The sequence below is a fragment of the Merops nubicus genome, unplaced genomic scaffold (genome assembly GCF_000691845.1).
Source record: "Merops nubicus isolate BGI_N331 unplaced genomic scaffold, ASM69184v1 scaffold5024, whole genome shotgun sequence".
Classification (NCBI taxonomy): domain Eukaryota; kingdom Metazoa; phylum Chordata; class Aves; order Coraciiformes; family Meropidae; genus Merops; species Merops nubicus.
The window spans coordinates 94,121-114,079 of NW_008603506.1; the positions used below are offsets into that span (position 1 = coordinate 94,121).

General features: G+C 41.0%; 1 protein-coding gene across 1 annotated transcript in view; it reads left to right on the forward strand.

Annotated features, from left to right (window-relative positions):
- FAT4 (FAT atypical cadherin 4) overlaps positions 1–19,959 on the forward strand; it is a gene marked incomplete at its 5' end in the record, with an annotated part of 142,412 nt that overhangs the window by 94,115 nt on the left and 28,338 nt on the right. The window contains 3 exons of the mRNA XM_008938683.1: positions 6,909–7,089; positions 11,482–11,732; positions 14,526–18,875. Coding sequence (XP_008936931.1) covers positions 6,909–7,089; positions 11,482–11,732; positions 14,526–18,875 — 4,782 coding nt within the window. The remainder of the gene's footprint in view (positions 1–6,908; positions 7,090–11,481; positions 11,733–14,525; positions 18,876–19,959) is intronic.

The window sequence follows — 19,959 nt, forward strand, 5'->3', positions numbered from 1 at the left end:
ATATCTCATAGAGTATGGAAAAATAGTTTTGGTTTTTTTTGTTGTCAGATAAAAAATTTGAACAAGTGCATATCAATCCCAACAGTTGTTTTTTTTTTTTTTTTTTAAGTTCATGTTCTGTTAAAGAGGCTTTGGGAACAACTACTACTTTGTACCCAACCATGAAAAAAAAAACTCAGAGCTGACACCCTCCAAAGTTTGGAAAAATCTGGATTCTTGCATGGTCTCATTCACCAATCACCAACTGAACTGAATGAGAGTAGGGCTGACTTCTAAGCTTTTTGTTACATTTAATAACTGCTTATTTCAGCCTTTGTCCCAAAATATAGTAGGTTCATCATTTTTTTTAAGACTTAATATGGAAGCCTCAGTATGCAGTGAAAAAATGAGTAAGAGGAAAATAAAACACAATCAACATATCCAGCCAGCACAAATATTTGTGGTGCAACCTTATAAAAACAACCACTTATTTTTCTCATTTTACATACACTTTCTCTTGTGTTCCTTGTAAATAAGTTAATTTAAGGTCATCCATGTTTCAAATCAGGCTTCGTGTACACTAGAAATCCAAGGTGTAATGCAAGTTAGTTGCATTTTAAATTACTCTAGCTCCATATTTATTTTACAACTGACCAATTGTATGAGGCTCAGCACACTCTGTCTGCATTTAAATGCGTTCAGAAGGGTTGGCTGCTTTATTGTGAGAAAGGCCTTGTTTACTTGAGTGAAAAAGTTAATGCTCTGTAATAACACATACAACTTCTAGTCCTGGGACTCATTCACTGAGTGTTTGACTGGAGAAGTGAAATCCTCTTTGTTGCAAAGCAACACATTTCACTGAAGCAAAAATTCCATTTCTGTTAAATCGTTTTCCAATTTTCAGGATAATGATGTGTTTAATTTACCACAAAACATTGTAAACTGCCTGCAGTAGGAGTTTCGATTAGTCATTTAGGTTCATCTTATTTAATTTTAGTTCCTTTTTTCCATTTTGGTGAAATGTATCTGTAGGGTTTTTGCTTAAGTTTATTGTTAGTTTTCTAGCACTTAATTTTGGTATTTTAACGCTGGCAAAAACTTGAGTTCCTGGTTTCTGAAAGGAATGATAGTTTTACTATCTGCTGTGCTAACCGTGGCACAAACAGGACCTAGAAGCCAATAAAGCTTCAAACAATGCGTGGATAATGTGCTGAACACATTCTCCTATTTCTGATTTCTACTGTGAGCCATACAGTACCACACAGCCGAGATAATTTCCAATAGCATCATCTTTTCCTGGGCTGTCTTGAGGAACATAAATGGCTTTGCAAGTTTCCTTTAGTTTGTTTTCTTTTACTGCACCAGCCCACTAAGTACTCTGTTCCACATTCATCCTGGTGTCCAAGGTATGGTGTGGAGAGCTGAACATACACTGGAGCAGATGGTGCCATGTGTTTGGGTATTACAAGGAGACAGCTTACCTCCTCTGTTCTCCAGGACAAGGGTGGATGAAGGTGCTGCAGCGTGTCCAAAGGAGGGCAGTGAAGCTGGTGAAGGGTCTAGAGAACAAGTCTTATGAGGAGTGGCTGAGAGAACTGGGCTTGTTTAGCCTGGAAAAAAGGTGGCTCAGGGGAGACATTAGCATCCTCTACAACTACCTGAAAAGAGGGTGTAGTGAGGTGAGTGTTGGTCTCTTTTGAGTAACAGGTGATAGGACAAGAGGAAACAGCCTCAAGTTGTGCCAGGGGAGGTTTAGACTGGGCATTGGGAAAAATTTCTCCACTGAAAGCATTGTCAGGCATTGGAACATGCTGCCCAGGAAAGGGGTGGAGTCACCATGCCTAGAGGTATTTAAAAGACGTGTAGATGTGGTGCTGAGGGATATGGTTCAGTGGTGGACTTGGCAGGGCTGTGTTAATGCTTGGGCTCAAGGATCATGAAGGTATCCTCCAACCTAAACTATTCCATGGTTTTCTGAGTATAAGTGCATGAGTAGGCCGAGGCAAAAGTGGAAGCAATCTTTAGGTGCATCCCATCTGCACAACTAGGTGGCTCATAAACATTAGCACAGATTAGGGGAATGAGTGAATTCTGATGAGTTCAGCCAGAAACCTGTATTGTCCTTTCTTTGCTGGTTATCCTGCATTTGAGAAGTAGAAACTGTCAGGTTCAATTCTATTTCTGCATTTAGTTTCCTTTCTTCTACATGCATTACTGCACATAGCAAATATTTTTTGTCCCACTTCTCCTCAACAGGGGGATTAAAATCTTGAGAAGACATGTTATAACTTCTAAACTGAAGCATTTCCAATACCATCATATTTTTGTGGCAATCAGCTGCGAAAAAGCATTGACGAACATGGTGGAAGACCAGCTTCTAAGTCTTTGTTAGTCCTACCTTGCTAAGAGAAAAGAGGTTCTGCCCCTGTGCTACCACCTACCCACCTCCTTGTCCCCCACAGCTTCTTCATGTCACCTCCTTAAACGTCCCCTGTGGAGAGGAGAGGTACAACCCAGTGCTGGCCAAGCCTGAGGTGGCCTCTTATAACCTCCCTCTGTAACTCATGCTCTGCCACGGGCCTCCAAGGAGCAGGCTCCCAAGGTCTGCTCCTTCTCTTCATCCCCAGACACATGTTTACTTGCAGATGTAAGCAGAAAGCTTAAATTTTTGGAAGAACATCCGTGGGAAGCAATTTTCTTCCTGAACTCAGCGTTACTATTTTGACACTATCCCAGGTTAATCTTTATTTCAACAATGACATGTGGACATTTGTGGGACTGTCTGCTTAATGTATATGTACGGCTGTCACCTAGAAAATAAACTGTTCAGTTCACAGAAACATACCACAGCACACAGAGATGGGAACTTCAAAATAATAATGTATTAGCATCATCATCTTTTAAAGACTTGATATTCACTGAACAGTCATAATCTAGTCTCTCCCATCTAGCTTGTGTAGTTAACTTTATGTTCTCAGCTTTAATCATTTGATGATTTTTTCATTCCTCTGCCTTTCTAGAAAACTTTTTTCATGGATATCCCAAAATACCATGTCTCACAGAGGCTTAGGATTTGGGGAAAAAAAATCCCCAAACCATCAACCCAAAACCTAGTAGGAGTATAGCACTAGAGAAATGCTCTAAATAATAGGCTTCTGAAAAAGAAATTGTTGCTGTTTCTGCTGAAAAATAATTCAGACTATTATGAAAAATTGGTATAAATGTTAGTGTAAGTTCACTGAGGGAAAACTACGTCTGTGTTTGTGGCTCTAGCCCTAGGCGTCTTGTAGGAGGCTTGTGTAGCTGTGTACAGCAATTTTATATAGGTTGTAATGTGTCTGGTTTATTAAAAAGTTTGGATCTTTGACTAATAATGCAGAATTTGCACAAAATGTGCTACACTTATTTATTAAAAATATTAAGCACAGTTTGAAGAAAAAAGGGAAAGGGATGGTGCTCTAGCATAATAAAAATAACTGACTTGGGGAAGATTTGCTATCGAAGCAAAACTAAGAAATCTGGGAACTCAGCCTGACCATGGCAACTACTTCTTTCACCACAAGTATGACGTGCATTTTATGAAACCTACTTATTACCAGGGGCCAAATTCTGTGGTCCTTATACAAGCACAACTTTCACTGGAAGTTCACTGAGGACGGTAGAATTTGGCCCTGAGCTATTTCTTTTCCATCGAAAATGATTTCATTTGTAATTTCCTCTTCTTATATTTCTCAGTAACTGCAGAAATGTGAGCTAGTCATTTAATTTCAAGTGAATAAAGGCTTTGGGGACTCTCTGTGAAACTGCAACTTTATCTTTCAGTGTAATAGAATAAAGGAGTAAATTTGTGGATGTGATGTTTTACTTAGAGGAAAAAAACACATTTGGATAACTGCATAGACAGGAAACCAATGTAAATATCTGAGTTTTTCCACCTAAGTAAAATGAGAAAGATTTTGGGGTTTGAACTGAAGAACAGTGACTTCGGATGTTACAAAGAGCAGAACTGAGATTGGACTTCTGGGATGTTCCTGTGAGCGCAACACAGCCAGAAGCTAGCATTAAATGAGGTCTGGGATACTTACATTACCCTAGCTAATTTTATTTGTGTGGTGCTCAGCCCTGGCTAGTATATCCATTTCTTTGAGGCTGATATAAATATGTCCTTACTGTGCTGTACAGGACCTTGTAGGTTCATCCAGCAGGGAAGTGGAATCGGAGACTAATGGCATGGGATATTTAGAGAGCTGAGGCAAGGGCTGGGATCTGACCCTTAGAGTGTTGGTTACTCTGCAAATTCAGGTTCCTCAGAGAGGAAAGGAGGCTGGTAAGAATCAAAGGGCTGAGTCAAAAGCTGCTGCCATCAGTGTAATGCTAAACAGGAGAATTTCCATAGCCAATAAGCAGCTATTACATCTGGCTTCCCTTTTGACCATTTCCATGACGTGACCAAAAATTTAATAGCCATGCAGGAGAAAGAACAAACCCACTGCAGCAGTTTGCTATTAGCTTATGATCATGCAGTACCTTGCCAGCAGACCTCTTCCCCTTCTTTTTGTCTTCACCAGTCCTGTGAGTGTAGCCAGTGCAGCTCCAAGCTTGATGGTCCCAGCTGGGACAAGGCCAGCCTGCAGAGCTCTGCTGGAGCTAGTCCTATCACCACAGTGCTGGGTTACCTCTAAAGGCACTGCCACTGCTGTTCTTTTTTGTGAATAAAGCAACAGCACGAATTTTCCAGCTTGGGTTAGCAGACCCATTTAAACCAGTGAGTTTCAGGTTTGAGCTGCGAGTCAACTTTCTATTCCAGTCTGAATTGCGTTACTGATGTTCTTTGAATGTGACTTACCCATGATTAATTTCTGAATTACGTATAAATTGTTTAATCACCTGTGAAACTTAACAACTTTCAACTTTTCCTTCCATTTGCTGCGAGATGAATGTTGGATAGATGTGTTTGGGAGGGCAGAGCTTGATGACACATGCAGCAAACACTGCTGAGGACTCTGTTTCATTTAACGCAGTAATAATAAACACTCCACAGGCAATATTTCAGCAATCAAGAACACTTCTTTAGCCTGTTCTATCTAGATATGTTTGGCTAAATGACTAAATTGAGGAGAAAATAAGGGTAAAAAAAAAGAGTCAGACTTATTGCCTTAATGTAACCTTCCTGGCTGAAAGTAGATTAATTGGCAAAATGAATTACCTCAGACTAGAGCAGAGAAAGGCCTCCATTGTGTGCCAACATGGTGTGAAACCTATACTCTTTGGCTAGCACATTCTTTCCTCGGCGTCATGATCCGTCCCATCCAGTCAGCAGGCTTCAGAGGCAGCCGTGGGAGATTTATAGCACCTTCTCATTGGAAGCTCTTTCACTCAGTCCTTTTGTGCATTAAGCCGAGTTACTTTGAAGTATTTCATAGGATTGTAGTTTCGTTTAGATTGGAGAAGACCTTTAAGATCCTCAAGTCCAACTGTAAATGCAGTGCAAAACCTCCTCCCTGTGCAGGAGCTGCTCCCACCTTCTTCCTGTGATGTATTGTGGTACTTTTTCAATGTACAAGGGTTAACATGTGGGAAAATGGGTTGTTATTTCTTTTTTATACAAAAGCTTGGTGTCTGAGGCCCTTGCCAGGACCACATGAGACCCGAAAGCAGAGCCTGCCTCCTTCCCACCCCGAAGGTTGAGGTCCGGCAGTAACCTCGAGTAGCAGTGACCTGATCATCTGCTGAGTTGGAAGAACCAGGGTGGTCACATGGGAGCTGTCTGTGTTTCGTCAAATGGCAGCTCCATGTAATATGTTTCCCTCTGGCAGGGGCTCGGACCATTCTCTGGCCAAAGAATTTCATTATCATTGTTTTTTTCCAGTCCAGCAAATCCTGTATTGTTGTATCTGAGATTGAAGGGGAAAGGGACACAATCTTGGGTAAAACAATCATGGTCATCATCTGTCTTTTGAATAAAAGGGGCCATAACTCATGTGCCTTATGCTCTACTATCACTCTCGCATTCTCTTTTTTTTTATTTATTCAAACAAAGGAACAATCCCATTTTTTTCCAAGCCCCTCATTCAGTTAGCAGAAGATGTCTTGCTGATTCTTGGCTGAAAATCAGTGTAATAGACTGGCAAAACTAACATGAACTTGTAAAGCTCTTCTTTGTCTTTTTTTGGATATGACAAAGGAAAAGCTTAAGAGAATAAATGCTAAGAGATTGTACATGAATAAACATGCTATTTCTGTTTGTCAGAGTTAAGTATTAGAATAACAAGGAGGCCGAACGCCGTAGGTGAAATGAGTTCAGTCCAATTTCCCATAAGCCAGGATCCCATTTGAGTGAGCAGTGTGTGCTGCTCTAGATCATTGCTTCTACAGAGAAATCGAGTCTGAATGGGGCTGGAGACCGTGCAACCTTCTCACCCACTCCAAGAAGGTCTCCCCAGGTCAGGGATGCGACCGGCAGTGGAAAAGGCACGTGGAAAACTGGGGTTTGCCACTGTTTCCACTCCATTTGTTCTGTGGAAAAATAAATTGAGGGCTGGAGTCCTCATGGCTATGCCACCTTTGGATGTCCTCTCTTAGAGAAATACGAAAGTCAACCACACGTTCCAATTGATCCTAATTGTTACAGGAAGGCTTCTGTGCAGTTCCAAGACCATCTTTTTCCACTGAGCTTGTATTACAAAATATTTCTCGAATTAGATGAAGCAAGAAAAATAACTTTTTTTTTTCTTTTTCTTTCACAACTTGTACTTGATGTCAAGATGCCTTTGAAATAAATCTGACCCCATCCTGTATGTTGAACTGGGTTTCTTGCTCTGTGAACTGTGACGTGCTGAAGTGTTAGGCTTTAAATCAGGGTTGGCAGACCTCGGATTAGCGTGGTGGTATTTGTAACCTCTAGCATTTTGTATCCCGCTTTCCCGCAGGTTCTCCTGCCCTCACTGGCACTGGAACCATTGCTGTCACAGTCGATGATGTCAATGACAATGTCCCCACATTTGCCTTTAACATCTATTCTGCCACTGTTCCGGAGGATGCTCCTACGGGGACAGATATTTTGCTTGTAAACTCCTCAGATGCTGATGCTTCTACAAACGCTGTGATTAGGTAGGTCATTCACTGTTGCTATATGTAATACAGCCTCATACCTTGCCTGAAGATTTTTTTTTTCCCTAGTGCCCATCACACACGTGTCATAAGACACAAAAGTATATCTGTAGCTAAATTATTTTGGCAAATCTGGCTTTCTGTTGTTGTTTATAGGCTTTTAGAATTCTATTAAGGACAAGTAGAGTTGGCAGTGTTATTTGAGATTTTTTTAACTGAGCAAAAAGCAAATGAGGTTAACTGGCACCTGAGTGTAGTTGTTAATGGGCTAGATTTATATTTCTCAATAAGTGCAGAGGTAGACAAAGAAAAAATATTATAATTAAAAAAACACACAAAGAAACATTGAACCTCCAAATAATATCATAAACGAGTTAAGCACTTCAGCTTGCAGGCTTGACATATATATTCTCTGCAGGAGGGAATATGATACAAGCTGTGAATTATCATCATTACTGCCTGCCATCAGCTTTCATAGCCTTTGGAAAGGCTTTTGCCTTCTATTTAGCATAGTTTTTAGAGTTGAGGCCTTGTAATGAAGGATATAGTTAACAGATTTAATACAAATCTTTAAAAATGTGTTCCTGAAGAAGCTAGAAACCATTGCTCTGGGAGGCTGACAGACTTCCTAAGTATAAATCAAAGGAGTGTTCAGGAAGGGATTGGTGGGGAAGAGGAAGATAATACTTTTCAAATGTCATTAACAAATTTGCCACAAAAGCTGCAGAGCTAAATAACCAAATATCATTTTTCACTTACGTTCAAATGAAACCACTCACCCTAAAAAAAATATTTTGCAGCTCTAGTCCTCTGTAAATTTTCATTTTTAAACTAGGCAAATCTAGAAATCAGTATAACTTTCTTTTTGCATAAAAATGTCCAAAATAGTGAATAGTGTTAATTTTTTAATAGCATATATATTTTTGGGGTGGGCTTCAGTATCTTTCTTTGAACCTTAAATGGCTTTTCAAATCTGACTGTTGTGTAGATGTCTGCTTCTACAGACTTGGGTGCATTTATAATAAACTAGCTGAACAGCTACCATATAACCCAAGGTGCCAATACTCAAGTTATAGGAGATACTGCAGACCACTGAATAATCCACAGAAGACATTACCTGTCTTGCTGCTGCATTCATGTCTTCTCCTGTACTCACCAATTTTCACTGAAAACCAACATGTTCCTTGGGCCCATTTATGGTGAATTACTATCTTCAGTTTACAGTGAAAATTATGCAACGCTAGCCATTAAGTTTATCCCATTCAGAAAACCAGTAAAAAGTTAAAATTTTTGCTATAAATGCCAAATGGTTTGCAGAGCTCAGCTGATGCAACTGATCTGGGCACTGAGCTTGAACACTGGCCAGTCCCAGTTTTGCAAACAAGGGTAATGAAGATGCTGAGTGGCAGTGACAGGCTGAGTATTATCCACTGAGGACTGATTTACTGCAAATGGAATACAAAGCAGATTCATACTAGTTATTAGACACATCTCATCATATTTAACTGTTGTAACTGCAAACTCCCGTATCACTGTTTCCAAACTTAAAAAACAGGTTATAGATGTAGCTTCTTTCTTTACTTTTGTTAGTTCACCTCAGTTCATTCTTCAGAGTGTGTAAGAATATCACTGTGGTTGTCACTTTTTTTGAAAATAGGAAGTAAAAGAAACCAGAGCTATGTTATGGCAAAGCAAGTGTGTATAAAATACTGTCATATATTCTTTCCAACTAGCTAAAAGCCAAAAATAGAAGTGATGTTTTGGCATCTTTAGCTATTTGAAAAGCATCCAAAATTACCATTTATTAAATTGTGAAACAATGAAGCTTTTAATTTTATTCACTCTTACTTTAAGAAACTTCCTGGCAAGCTCCTTTACAAAAAAGAATTCTATACAAAGCATGAATGATCGTAACGATTTCATCTCATAATCAGAAATTATCAGGGTGTTCTCAGATTTCTTCAGTGTGGTTGAATTGCTTTAATATCTCTGCTATTAGTCTTTGTCATTCACTTAATACCTCATAGTAAAATAGTTGATAATTTTTTTTTTCCCATCATAACTAGATATTTAGAAATTGTTTTCAGGTTTTATTTTACACTTTTTAGACTCAGAAATATACTTTGATTTTCATGGACAGAATTTGTCCAGATTCAGCATTTAGCGTAATGCAAATCTTAAAATATGACTGCTATTACAAAACAAGCAGAAGCCAAAGAGACCAGAACACATAAGGTCATCTTGTCCAAGGTGTTAAGAACTCAGCATTCCTTTCCAGTCTTGTTAGAGCCTGTTTCAAAATCAAATCTTTGGTTTCCAAATATAGTATGTAAAGCCCTGTGCTAAAATTTTCACATCGAGACAAAAATGGACTGTGATACATAAGAAGTAGATAATCTTCTGCAAAACTGTTACATGTCCATACGTGCCAGTTCTTTTTCTCATATGTCTGGAGTTAACCTGTGAAGTCATTATAGGAGGCTGATGAGTTTGTTAATGGCCATGTACACTTGAGCAGCCTTGTTAAAGATAGTATAGATGAGAGGAGTCAGCACAAACTAGTTAAAAGGCTAGATTTTAAGGGCTTCAGTCAAATTCTTTTTATGCCAGTTGCCACCATTAAAGTTTTGGGGTTTTGAGTGTTGGGTTTTTTTGCCTTGGCTTTGGAATGTTTCTTTAACTATGCTGAGACATACTTCCATGGTCCAGTTGGTTTGCATGAACTTGTACTCAGATGTAGCTTTGAATATCCTATGGTAAGATTAATTAATCTTTATTATCATCTTGTTTTTTTAAAAAAGGAAGGTTTTCATAGCATCCTTTCAATGCTAAAGCATGAGCTGTTCTATATATGTGGAAATAAAAAAGAGAAAGTCTCTAGCTTCTGCAACACCTCACACAGGGTTAAGACTTTGTGAATCACAGATGAAATTTGCCCATGCTGCTGGTATTTAGGGAGGTTAAAGTGGTGCTTTAAGCTTTGTGCACATTCTTTCCACTCTAGATGCACATTGCTATGGCTGGAGAATACTTACATATGGCCATCATATTATATCATAATTAAGCAATTAAAGGATGCTCATGGCATTCTGTAGAGATTAATGACTGAGCAGGAGAAGTTGCCACAGCTTATTACACAGGCTGGCTATCAAACCTCTAGGTTAAGCTTCTGGTCTGTGTTTTTATTTCTGTCATAACCTGTTCTGGTTTTGAAAAGGTGAAAAGAATATTACTCTCTTTCTTAAATCCCATTTTCTTCTGAATCTTTTATAGAATCGTGTCAGCAAAATGCTGCTACTGTGCTGCGCCAGGCTTCTCTGAAGAAGCCATGCTAAACACAACTGTGTTGAGTTTTGTCAGCCTTATAATATTGAATTCTGGAATTGTTCATTTTAGCCAGTTTTTGTTGCATTTGTTTTGCAGAAAATCCATTATATGAATTAATAAGAAATGTGATAGTGACTGAAGACCAGGTTGGATGGGGCTTTGAGCAACATGGTCTAGTGGGAGATGTCCCTGCCCACGGCAGGGAGGGTGGAACTAGATGGTCTTTAAGCCCCCTTTCAACCCAACCCATTCTATGTTTACCTTTAAAAATACATCCCGGTGCTCCACATGTCTTTGAGATTCATTCTGTATGAACACAAGCTGGACGGGAATTCAAAGAGAAGGGACAAATTCACTGTGCTAATAAGCCAGAGGCAGCCCATACAACACACTGCAGTAAGCACACAGCCAGTTCTTATCAAATCACAGTTTTGCATACACAAAGATGTGTGCACTTATGTGCAGACCAATCAAGGGAAAAATTCTGGTCCAAATTAGTCTCTATTAATGTAGCTCTGTGGTTACCGATTTACTATGAATTTACATTGAAATCTTGAATAGCAAAACTTAGCTCAGTATCAAGAAAGAATATTAATTATAAATCTTCATATTATTTTGTAAAAGTGTCATCCTTTTTTTTTTCAGAAAATAGTATTTTTTTCTGATTATATTCTGCAGATTCAGTTAAGAGGTATGTCAGCCTTTTGGAATAACACTTCATGCATTAATCCAGGGAAATCAGTGGTAGAGGATGCCTCCAAAAAGCCAGTTTTGGGAGTGTGTCCGACTGTATCTCCAACTGTACAAAGTCTCAGTCTGCTCCTCATTTGTTAGAAATCTATGTTAAGCAACTGTGCTTGGAAACCCCCTGAAATATCATTTATGACAGGTCTCAAAATATGAAAGAGAAAAAAATAAAGACAGATGGGCAGTTAGAATAAAATCAGTGTGTTGATACTCATCAGCATGGTGGTCTGAAGGGTGTAGAAAATTGTTATTATCTTGAAGCAGCAGGCTGCCTTATAAATATTTTTTTGTCTTTTTTTTTTTTTTTTTCTCAAACAGCTATAGGCTTACTGGTGGCAATTCACAATTCACAATCAACCCATCAACAGGGCAGATCATCACCAGTGCTCTCCTTGATCGAGAGACAAGGGAGAACTACACTCTGGTGGTGGTGGCAAGTGACGGGGGCTTCCCCAGGGCTCTCTCCAGTTCCACCAGCGTGCTCGTCTCTGTCACCGACGTGAATGACAACCCACCCAAATTTCAACACCATCCCTATGTCACCCATGTCCCATCACCTACCACCTCAGGTAACCTGTTCAGTGGCAGTGCTTGGGATACTTCAGATTGTATGAATATCTTAATGAAATGCAAAGCTCTGCCATAAGAAATGTTTCTGAGATGTTCCTCTGCAGCTGTTTTCCAGGTTTCGTTATCTGCATGTTGCATGGGAATGAATAATGTTAAGGCTCAATATATCACCTGCAGTTTAGCAGGTTTTTTTAGTTTGTTCCTTCCATCCAAATTCAGTTATTTTCCTGCAGTTCTATAAAGAAGACATAGTGTAAATGAGCACCCACTCAAACATGTGATTAAATTATTTTGCCAGTTTTAGGAAGGCAGTGGACTCTTTTTTCCTCTGGAGGTCTTGTCTTGCAGTTAGATGTTCTTTTTCCCTAAATCTGAGCAGTTCTTAAAGAGGATTTTGTTAACCTCTTCCAAAAAGGCCATATTGATATCCCATGTGAATTATGTTGCCTTTCCTTCAGCCAAGTGGTGAAGTAAAAGAAAATCAATGTAAAGCCAAGCAGCAACCTTCCTTTTGTGGAACTTACACCCAAATTAAAGTGGCATCACTCCATGCAGAAATTAATTTCTGATTCCGTTTGTTTAAACAAGCCTGATAAATAAACACATTGGAAATGGGTGGGTCCAAAAGGCTTAATATTTTCTGTCTGAAGAATTGACATTGCAAGGGCAAAGAAAGGAGAACACATGTATTTGCATGAGGCTGGAGAGAATTTACCTAAAGGTTCTGCTATTTTCATTTTTTTTTTCCCAAGATGGACTGATACCAGGACCTCTACTGTCTCAAAACAGTAAAAAGACTTTATCACAGTATTACCACAGATTCACCCATCTGCAGTCAGAGTGGTTGGCTGTGGAAGTCAGTGTTGCTGTGTGATGTCACATCTGTATGCCTACGTGGATACAAAACAATTTTGCCTTTAAAAGAGAAAAAAAAAAGGGCTTTATTTCCATGTCTTGGGTTTTCTGTCTAAACTTTAAACAATTGCAAATACTTCTCCTTTTTATGGAAGAATGAGTTTGTTTACATTTCTTCCCTATTTCCCAAACAGCATGATGAGATTATTTTATTATTGCATTGGTGAATCCTTGTGTATTCTGACAAGGGCACAGTGCCTTTGTGTGGTTCTTTTTGGGGGTGTTGCTCTAAATGCATTTATGAGGACTACATGTAGGTTTAACTGATGTTTTCTGGCAGTATCTTTTTGGATGCTTCTTTTATGAAACAAGTTATAGCTAGAAGCATACACAAAGCCTATGATATGTTTTTTTTATTCTGTTTTTAACTTAGCAAAACCTAGGGATACATGCACTTTTTAGTTGCAGCTTCTTCAGTTGATAGTTCACTTTCATTTAAAAGGAAATGTTAATATCTTTTTGCATCATTTTGAAAAGCTGTTGACAATGATATTACTAGCAGGCATGGTGTTTAAAAAAATAATTACTGTAGTCCAACAAGGCATCTGAAATAGACTTTAAAAAAAAAAAAAACAAACCACAACAAATCCTCATAACTTTGTCAAGACTTTTGTTATTATTCCAATCACAGAATATCTAGTGTGCATTTTTAAAGAAAAAGCTTAATTTCCTCTTTTTTTAATCAAGTTTTAAAGGGGTAGCTAGTAATAATAAGAATTAATAATATAACTTGCTTTACTGAAGGAAAAAATATTTTTTTTTCCCTCTCTCATTTCTCACAAGGGTTTGAATACCGTTCTTGTGCAAATATTCCTCCCCCTGGAGTACAAATCATTGCACATGACAAGTAGTGACATGAAGTATAGTTTTAAGGGGATGCTGTCAAAGTCATTCCTGCCTGTAAATGAATTTGCCTTAAGAGGCTGAAAACAACATGATTTTTATGCAGGACTGGGTATTTTCTAACTTTCAGTACCAGTAAAACATCAGCAGTATGTTCTGCAAATTGCTTGGACAGTGTCAAATTTGAAAGATGTGCCGTGAATTAGATCTATAAAGTCCAGTGCAAGACAACTCCCTGGATTCTCCTTGAAAACAGACAAATATAGAGGTTGATGCAAGTGGTGCCCATATAGTTGAGCTCATTGTGAAGCATAAATTCAAAAGACCTGAGACACAATATGTTATTGCACCAGTATGCAATAGTTTTATATTTCTATGTGATTTTACCTCTATCTCGGAGGACCAGCATGCTTTAAAAAATGCAGTCCTGTTAGTATCTTCAGAATACCCTTACGAAATCAGAAGTATTTTGGGACTATTTGGGACAAAGGAGCAGCATCTGGGGAATAGGAGGAAAAGGGGCTGCAAAGGAAGGTAGGTGTTTAGGGTAAGTGTCTTTGGGGGCTGCCTGTTCACTTAACCGTAAGTCATTGAATTCCAGAGGGGGTTTTATGTGGATAAATAAACTATGAGTAATTTTTAAAAAATCAAAATAACATGTAATCTTATTAGATTTATCAATTTCATAACATGAATTTTGTAGAAAAGGGAAGCTAGACTTCCAGAAAGTTGTAGGTCCATTTTCCAGCGCAGATGTGTGTGCAATCGCTGACATCTCTACGTGCATTTCTTTGAATGCAGCAACCTACTTTTCAAACCCCACATTTTTTGGCTGCATGCATGTTTTGCAGGCTCACAAACTCGCCTACCCCTTGTCAGACTTACAATCTTGTGAAAAAAACAATTTGTCTTCAGAGCAGTGTTAGGAGGAGCATACTGCTTCAGGACATGCGTCTGAGTGGAAAGGTGACCTCACCTTCTCCACCATTGAAGGATTCATTACAGAACTGCCCTAACTTTGTTCTTCATTTCAGGCTCGTTTGTGTTTGCTGTGACTGTCACCGATGCAGATGCTGGCTCCAACGCCGAGCTCCATTATTCCCTGGTGGGGAAAAACTCTGAGAAATTCCACATCGATGCAACGAGGGGGGCGATCCTGGCTGCAAACCCTCTGGTGGGAGTGTCCGAAGTCACCATTTCTGTTCACGTGAGAGATGGTGGCCGGTACCCCAAGACAGACTCCACAACCGTCACTGTGAGGTTTGTGAACAGAGCAGAGTTTCCTCATGTTCAGGCAGCTCAGGAGACCTTCACATTTCCTGAAAACCAAGCGGTCGGTACGCTCGTCACCACCATCTCGGGATCTTCAGCCAGAGGAGGCTCCTTGTCTTACTACATCGCCAGTGGTAACCTGGGCAGCACATTCCTGGTTGACCAGGTGACAGGACAGCTTTCTGTTGGGCAGGCTTTAGATTTTGAAGCCATACAGAAATACGTGATTTGGATTGAGGCCAGAGATACGGGTTTTCCTCCCTTTTCCTCTTATAAAAAACTGGAAGTAACAGTGGTAGACGTCAATGATAACGCACCAGAGTTTGAGCAAGATCCCTTCATTGCAGAAATAGTGGAGAACCTGTCCCCACGGAAGATACTGACGGTGGCTGCTGTCGACAGGGACAGTGGTCTAAATGGACAACTAAATTATGAAATAATTGAGGGCAATATGGAAAATAGTTTCAGCATCAATCGAGCCACTGGTGAGATCAGAAGCATCAGGCCCTTGGATAGGGAGAAATTGTCTCAATACACTCTAACCATAAAAGCTTCAGATAAAGGCACCCCACTCCAGAGCACGACCGTCAAAGTTATCATTAATATTTTAGATGAAAACGACAATGCTCCGAGGTTTTCCCAGATATTCAGTGCTTCCGTGCCCGAAAATGCACCCCTGGGTTTTACGGTAACCCGAGTCACAACGTCAGATGAAGACATTGGGGTGAATGCAGTCAGCAGGTACTCCATAAGGGACACCAGTCTCCCATTTACCATAAATCCCAACACCGGGGACATCACCATCAACAGACCACTAAACAGGGAGGATACAGACCGCTACAGAATCAGGGTTTCGGCGCATGACTCCGGGTGGACAGTGAGCACGGATGTCACCATCTTTGTCACAGATGTCAATGACAATGCCCCACGATTTACAAAGCCATCCTATTACCTGGAGTGTCCTGAGCTTCCTGGCATTGGATTGAAAGTCACCCAGGTTTCAGCCACCGATCCCGATGAAGAGTCGAACGGCCAAGTCTTCTACTTCATAAAATCCCAGTCTGAGTTCTTCCGAATTAATGCAACCACAGGGGAGATTTTCAACAAGCAATATTTAAGGTACCAAAACTCCAGTGGTTCAAGCAACGTCAACATTAATAGGCACAGCTTCATTGTTACTTCTTCAGATCGAGGCAGCCCTCCGTTAATGAGTGAGACAACAGTCACCATTAACATAGTCGACAGTAATGACAATGCCCCGTTGTTCCTTGCTCGTAAATATTTTACTCCTGTTACTAAGAATGTGAAGGTTGGCACAAACTTAATTAAAGTTACGGCGGTGGATGACAAAGACTTTGGCTTGAATTCTGAAGTGGAATACTTTATTTCTGATGAAAGTAAACCTAGCAAGTTCAGACTGGACAGGAGTACAGGCTGGATCTCTGTGTCGTCTTCACTAATGGCCGATTTGAACAAAAACTTCCTGTTTATAGTGAAAGCAAAGGATAAAGGTAATCCTCCACTCTCATCTGAGGTAGCTGTTGAAATAGTAGTAACAGAGGAAAACTACCACACACCGGAGTTTTCTCAAAGCCGTATGAGCGTTACTGTCCCAGAGAGTCACTCTGTTGGAGCAGTGATCAGGACGGTTTCAGCCCGAGACAGAGATGCTGCTATGAATGGATTAATCCAATACAATATCTCCTCTGGAAACGAGGCTGGTGTCTTTGCCATTAATACCACTACTGGTACCCTGACACTGGCAAAACCACTTGATTTTGAGTTACAGCAAAAGCATGAGCTGGTGGTTACTGCCACGGATGGAGGATGGGTGTCCAGAACAGGCTACTGCAGTGTCACCATTAATGTCATTGATGTGAATGATAATTCTCCAGCATTCAGCCCTGAGGACTATTTTCCCAACGTGCTAGAAAATGCTCCCAGTGGGACGACTGTTATTCGTTTAAATGCAACTGATGCCGACTCTGGACCTAACGCTGTGATTGCATATGCTATTCAGTCCTCAGATAGTGACCTCTTTGTCATTGACCCCAATACAGGAACAATCACCACCCAGGGGTTTTTGGATTATGAAACAAAGCAAAGTTACCATTTAACAGTAAAGGCTTTCAATGTCCCGGATGAAGAGAGGTGCAGCTTTGCTAGTGTCAACATCCAGTTAGAAGGAACAAACGAATACGTGCCCCGTTTTGTGTCCAAGCTTTATTATTTTGAGGTTTCTGAGGCAGCCCCCAAAGGCACTGTTGTAGGTGAAGTTTTTGCAAGTGATCGTGATATGGGAACTGATGGAGAAGTCCATTACCTTATCTTTGGCAACAGCAGAAAGAAAGGCTTCCAGATAGATGAGAGAAGTGGCCAGATCTATGTTTCAGGACCTCTCGACAGAGAAAAAGAAGAACGAATCTCTTTGAAAGTCCTCGCAAAAAATTTGGGGAGCATTCGGGGTGCAGATATAGATGAAGTAACTGTTAATATCACTGTACTGGATGCCAATGATCCTCCTGTTTTTACCCTAGGAACCTACAATATACAAATCAGTGAGGGTGTTCCTCCAGGTACCCATGTCACGTTCGTGAGTGCCTTTGATTCAGATTCTGTCCCTAGCTGGAGCAGGTTTTCCTATTTCATTGGATCTGGCAACGACAACGGTGCATTTTCCATCAACCCTCAGACAGGACAGGTGACGGTCACCGCAGAGCTGGATCGAGAAACGTTGCCTGTGTACAACCTGTCTGTGCTGGCCATCGATTCCGGAACACCGTCTGCTACAGGAAGTGCCTCTTTATTGGTAACGTTGGAAGACATCAATGACAATGGCCCTACCTTGTCCACCAGGCAGGGAGAAGTCATGGAGAATAACCGTGCGGGAACACTTGTGATGACACTTCAATCATCAGATCCTGATCTCCCTCCAAACCAAGGTCCCTTTACATATTACTTGCTTAGCACTGGCCCTGCAACCAGCTACTTCAGCCTTAGCACCGCTGGCGTGCTGACAACAACAAGAGAGATTGACAGGGAGCAAATCAGCGATTTCTACCTGTCGGTGATTACGAGAGACTCTGGTGTTCCTCAGATGTCTTCCACGGGAACTGTGCAGATCAAGGTAATAGACCAAAACGACAACCCATCTCAGCCCAGAACAGTAGAAATCTTTGTTCACTATTATGGCAACCTCTTCCCTGGTGGGATTTTGGGCAACGTAAAGCCTCAGGATCCAGACGTGCTAGACAGCTTCCAGTGCTCCCTCACCTCAGGAGTCACCAGCCTCTTCAGCATTCCTGGGGGCACCTGCGAGCTGCACTCGCAGGCGAGGTCCACGGATGGGACGTTTGACCTGTCTGTCCTCAGCAACGACGGGTTACACAGCGCTGTCACCAGCAGCGTCCGGGTTTTCTTCGCGGGCTTCGGCAACGCCACCATTGAGAACAGCATCCTCCTCCGGCTGAGCGCCCACAGCGTGCGGGACTTCCTCACCAATCACTACCTCCACTTCCTCCGCATCGCCAGCTCCCAGCTGACGGGGCTGGGCACCGCCGTCCAGCTCTATGGGCTGTACGAGGAGGGCAACCACACCTTCCTGATGGCGGCCGTCAAACGCGGCAACAGCCAGTATGTGAATCCCAGCGGCGTGGCCACCTTCTTTGAGAGCATCAAAGATGTCCTCTTCCGCCAGAGCGGGGTGCGGATCGAGGCTGTAGACCATGACTGGTGCCTCCAGAACCCCTGCCAGAATGGAGGGAGCTGCCTGAGGAGGTTGGCGGTGAGCCCAGCTCTGAAAAGCCACGAAAGCGTCCCTGTCATCATCGTGGCCAACGAGCCCCTCCAGCCCTTTGTGTGCAGGTGCATGCCGGGATACGATGGGAGTCTGTGTGAGATGGACATCGACGAGTGCCTCCCTTCCCCCTGCCACAACGACGGGACTTGCCACAACTTGGTGGGGGGCTTCTCTTGCAGTTGCCCAGAGGGCTTCACTGGCATGGCCTGCGAGAGGGATGTCAACGAGTGCCTTTCCAACCCCTGCAAAAACGGTGCCGCCTGCCAGAACTTCCCAGGGAGCTTCAACTGTGTGTGTAAAACTGGCTATACAGGTATGCTTTCTCTTCTCTATATCTTGCAGTCCAGAAGGGATGGAAATAGGGCAGAAACATTCCTTTTTAGCACAAGATTGTCTGAATATGAATATCTTCAGGAGGTGAAGAGGTCATGCAAAATGAGTTATTTGTAGTTATGAAAACTCAGAAAACCAGGTATCCACAGTATTATTTTATTTCAGGTCTGCCTTCAGGCAAATCTCACTTACCCGATTTGCATCAGAACAGAAAGATTTTTACAAGAGCTATTTTAATTTATTAAATATGTAGAAACCATTTCCAATGCTTAAGTATGATTTTTCTGTTCTTGTTATTGTTATGCATATTGTGGTCACATTTCAAGTCTGCTAGAAGTGTGCCAAGCAAGAAAATCAGCCTCTGCCCCAAATTGCTTACAGTCATACAAGACAGAAAACAGATGAAGGATATGGGGAGGAAAAACAGAATTCAGGCAAAATGATCAAGCATGTCTGTTCTGTATTTTGTCCCTTTGTCATTTATTTTTTTTATTAACAACAGAAATGTCTGCAGTATTCTTACCTCTTCGGAGTATTTTTTCTCTGATATTTATGACATGTGCAAACATAGTGACATTTTATCCCTAGAAAAGCATGCTGATGTTTGCTTCTGTCCTAAGTATATTTAAGGAAGGTCTGAACAATTTTAACCATTGCTTATGGCCACTTTTTATAGACATCATTAGAAAAAAAAATAATCTAACCAGAGAAGATTAGGTAAGGCTTTCATTACCTTTTCTAAGTGGTATTGCTGTATCACAGATATCCCAAAGCAGCCCAGGTCAGCACAGCCATGCTCATTATAGTTTGGGTATTTGGACTTGCCACCACTGCCACCAAAACTCGTCTGCAACCCGTGGAGTGATCATGGAGCTGATTGCTCCATTGTTTTTTTTTCTTAAAGCAGATTGGTTTGGGAGATGTGATCAGCTTTATCGCGAAGAAGGTTAATCGATTTCAAAATAAAGGTTTAACTACTTAATTTAAAGCACAGCTACAGCAGTGGATTAGTATGAGGCGTGGAAGGACTGTTTGTATAAAGGACATTGATGTGATCTTTTGTG